Consider the following 3,546-nt stretch of genomic DNA (forward strand, 5'->3'; position numbering starts at 1 on the left):
ACACAAGACCCAACACTCTGGATGAGCTTAAGACACAAGACCCAACACTCTGGATGAGCTTAAGACACAAGACCCAACACTCTGGATGAGCTTAAGACCACTATCGAAGCATCCTGGGCCTCCATAACACCTCAGCAGAGCCACAGGCTGATTGCCTCCATGTCACGCTGCATTGAAGCAGTCATTTCTGCAAAAAGGATTCCCCACCAAGTATTGAGTGCAGAACTGAACATAATTATTTGAAGGTTGACTTTTTTTGTATTAAAAACACTTTTCTTTTATTGGTCAGATGAAATATGCTAATTTTTTGAGATAGGGATTTTTGGTTTTTCTTTACCTTTTTGCCAAAATCATCAATATTAAAACAATAAAAGGCTTTAACTACTTTAGTTGGTGTGCAATGAATCTAAAATATGTGAAAGTTTAATGTTTATCAGTACATTACAGAAAATAATGAACTTTATCACCATATGCTAAGTTTTTTAGAAGAACCTGTACAATGCTGACTTCATTTTCACTCCTACCCTTCACAGTTTCCAGCTAAAACTTCCAGCATCTTCATGAAGTCACTGCAGACTCTGTCGAGTACTTGAGCTAATGCCAGGCATGAACAATATATGATTACATATTTTAATTTAAAATAAAATATTTTAATTTAAAATAACATGACACTTATGCTTGTTCCCGTGCAGAGAAATGTAGTTAATTGAAGACTGACACCTCCAGGCCGATTGGTGGCGCTGCGGCGGAGTGTGAGAACTCAGTTTACCCGGATGTTGACGAACTTTCTGCTGCCTTCAAGCTCTGACATTTCCCGCTATCACGTTTCCAGAAGTCTCTCCATCCAGAACTTTCCTGCGCTCCAGAAATATTGTCCACATTCACGATAAATCCATGGCAGCCGAACGGCAAGTTCTGTTAAACCTTTAGAAGGATTTGGTTTCATTTAAACAAAATGTTTTCAAACAGCTTGTTAATATTTAGTCTCTTGCTTTCGGTTTTAGCAGCTTCTCCGACAGCTTCATTGACGAAGATCCACAGAAAGCTCTGGAGGTAAACTTCAGCATGCAGCCGAATACCTATTCTTGTTCCGATAGGCTTAAAATTATATGTCTGAGCATTTAGTAATTAGCTCTTATGACGTATGGTTTTAATGTTGGGATTGTTTTAAGCTAGCTCCGGGCTAACATGTCCTGTACCTCAAATTTTCAAAATGACTGCATCAGGTTTGGAAAAAACATTTCTGTTTTATTTGGATAGTTCGTTTCTCGATTTTCTAACTAATAGAAAATACAAAGTTTATTGTAATAAATACAATTATTCTCCATTAATATACAGCGTCATTCTTAACAGAATGAAACTGAAAGCTAACCAATAACTTTTGTTTGTGACAATTAGCTGACATTTCATACTCCTGTTAGTAATTCTGCTTAGTGTACCTTAAATGGACACTGCATGAAATCATGGTGGTATTTGGGCTGAACAGTTGACTGTAGGAGACTTCATAAACTTATTGTTTTATGGTTCTTAGTTTTTTCCCAATCATCAAATTACAACCAATGTTGCAGAAATTAATTTAACCTATTTTACCCTCCTATTTATTTCTCTAAGTAAAGCAGTCTTTTTATGCATGAAAATTGTTTTATAAACTGTCTAAGATTTTTATCTTTCCTTTCAGGAACTTAATGAGGCTTTGCAGGAAGATTGTGACAACGCCGAGTTGTTTTGTCAGCGTGCCTATGCCCACATACTCCTGAAAAATTACAGCAGTAAGTTCACACATCAGAAAAGTTAGCTGAATACAAACCAAGACTGCTTTTAAGTAGTACAACCTCATACTGTATTAGATATTTTATGAACGCTGCAGTGAAGATGAAATTGGTATAAACTTGCTGCATGCATTTTATTTCTCTCTCCAGATGCTGCTGATGATGCTAAGAAAGCACAGCAGCTAAAACCTAGCCTACCTTTACCTTTCATGCGAACAGGGTAAGTAATGTGAAATGATAAAACCGAAATATGAGGTCTGTGCTGATGTATCTTATGCTACGTTCACACCAAACACGTTTTGAGCTGCAGGAGCAGCCAGTTTACATGCAAAGTCTATGGAGGACACGCATCTAGGGGTCTTGCGGCGCGTCAGGTTTGTTTAGGACGGCACGCAAGGAACGCAGAAGGTGCGGCAAAAGCAGCCGACGCTCGAGCTCAAAAATCTGATCTTTCGCCACTTGACGGGCCACGTCAACCAATGGCTACGTTCACACTGCAGATCCTAATGCTCAATTCCGATTTTTTGAAAAAATCCGATGTTTTGGTGTGAACGTTCACATTACATTTTAAATGTGACCTGTATCAGACCCCTGTGTGAACGCTCCACAGCACTGATGTGACATGAATGCGCAGTAAAAGACGTGACGTCTCATCAGCCGGCTTGTTTGTTTACAGAGCTAGCATGGATGCTACATTTAGCACATCGAATCGGAAGTTGTTGTTTAATCAGAGCCGATTAAATAATTATCTGACCTGCTTCTTTAGTTCAGTGTTTATATCTGAACCTGCCTCTGATCGGGATGCTCCAGTGAAGCTTTTTTTTTTTTTTTGAACGAAACTACGAGCTGGACAAAAGTATTGACCGAGTAGCTAACTTTAGGATCGATACTCTCAACGACCCAGGCTGTACATCATTATTATTATACTATCTATGTGGAAAATAAAAAGTAAAAAGATGAAGCAACTGGACTTGTGTTTTGGAGCTGTAAACACATGGAGCTACAGATTTAAACAGCGTGACWKGAGGTTAGTGTCTTATCGATCCTTCACCCCCTCCTCCTGATGAAAAGTCAGATGAATGTGACATGAGCGTTCACACTGCAGTCACTTTGAAAACATCAGATATDTATCCAATTTAAAACCACATACTGAAACGGCCTGGGTCGGATGTGAAAAAATCGGATTTGTCTCGTTCAGACTGTCATAAAAAAATCAGATATGAGTCAGATGGGTCAAAAAGTCGGATTTGGGTCGGATTTGCCTGCAGTGTGAACGTAGCCAATGAGAGAGACTCATTTTTCCACGTGACAGTTTCCTGAATGCTGCCCACTAAACCGTAACAGACAGACAGGAACACTTTAGCTGAAATCGACCGTCTGTAGTTGTTGTTCTGGCTGGAGATATCAGCATCGATGTGGGTCAGCAGCTCATTAAACTGACCGCAGTGTTAAAGTGGGCTGAGACAAAAAAAAAAAACAGTCCGTCAGCTCGCAGATGTTAATGTAATTGTACATTGTACATGTAATTCAATAATGTAAATTTTTGTTATTTATTCTTTTTTAAATCATCCTACAGGCATATAAATTTGAAAATGAGTTACTGAAAAAATCCGTTAGATTGCTCTATACGTCCGTATGCCTGCAAAATGACGTAAAATCCTTACAACTTAGGGACATCCGTACAACTTGACATGTATGACTAAGTTGATTCAAGCAAAGAGCTGTAAAATATTTAAAAATGTTCTTTTCTAACTTGTTTTATGTGTCAGAATAACTT

General features: G+C 38.5%; 1 protein-coding gene across 2 annotated transcripts in view; it reads left to right on the top strand.

Moving 5' to 3' along the window:
- Positions 1-824: 824 nt before the first annotated feature.
- Positions 825-3,546, top strand: part of sugt1 (SGT1 homolog, MIS12 kinetochore complex assembly cochaperone) — a 45,202-nt gene continuing 42,480 nt past the window's right edge. The window contains exons 1-4 of one of the 2 annotated variants that reach the window (XM_014028340.1): positions 825-908; positions 1,005-1,053; positions 1,679-1,769; positions 1,920-1,989. In XM_014028340.1, coding sequence (XP_013883794.1) covers positions 895-908; positions 1,005-1,053; positions 1,679-1,769; positions 1,920-1,989 — 224 coding nt within the window. In that variant the 5' untranslated portion in view covers positions 825-894. The remainder of the gene's footprint in view (positions 909-1,004; positions 1,054-1,678; positions 1,770-1,919; positions 1,990-3,546) is intronic. The other variant, XM_014028341.1, reaches the window with a different exon arrangement.

Source organism: Austrofundulus limnaeus, unplaced genomic scaffold (assembly GCF_001266775.1).
Source record: "Austrofundulus limnaeus strain Quisiro unplaced genomic scaffold, Austrofundulus_limnaeus-1.0 Scaffold748, whole genome shotgun sequence".
NCBI classification, from domain to species: domain Eukaryota; kingdom Metazoa; phylum Chordata; class Actinopteri; order Cyprinodontiformes; family Rivulidae; genus Austrofundulus; species Austrofundulus limnaeus.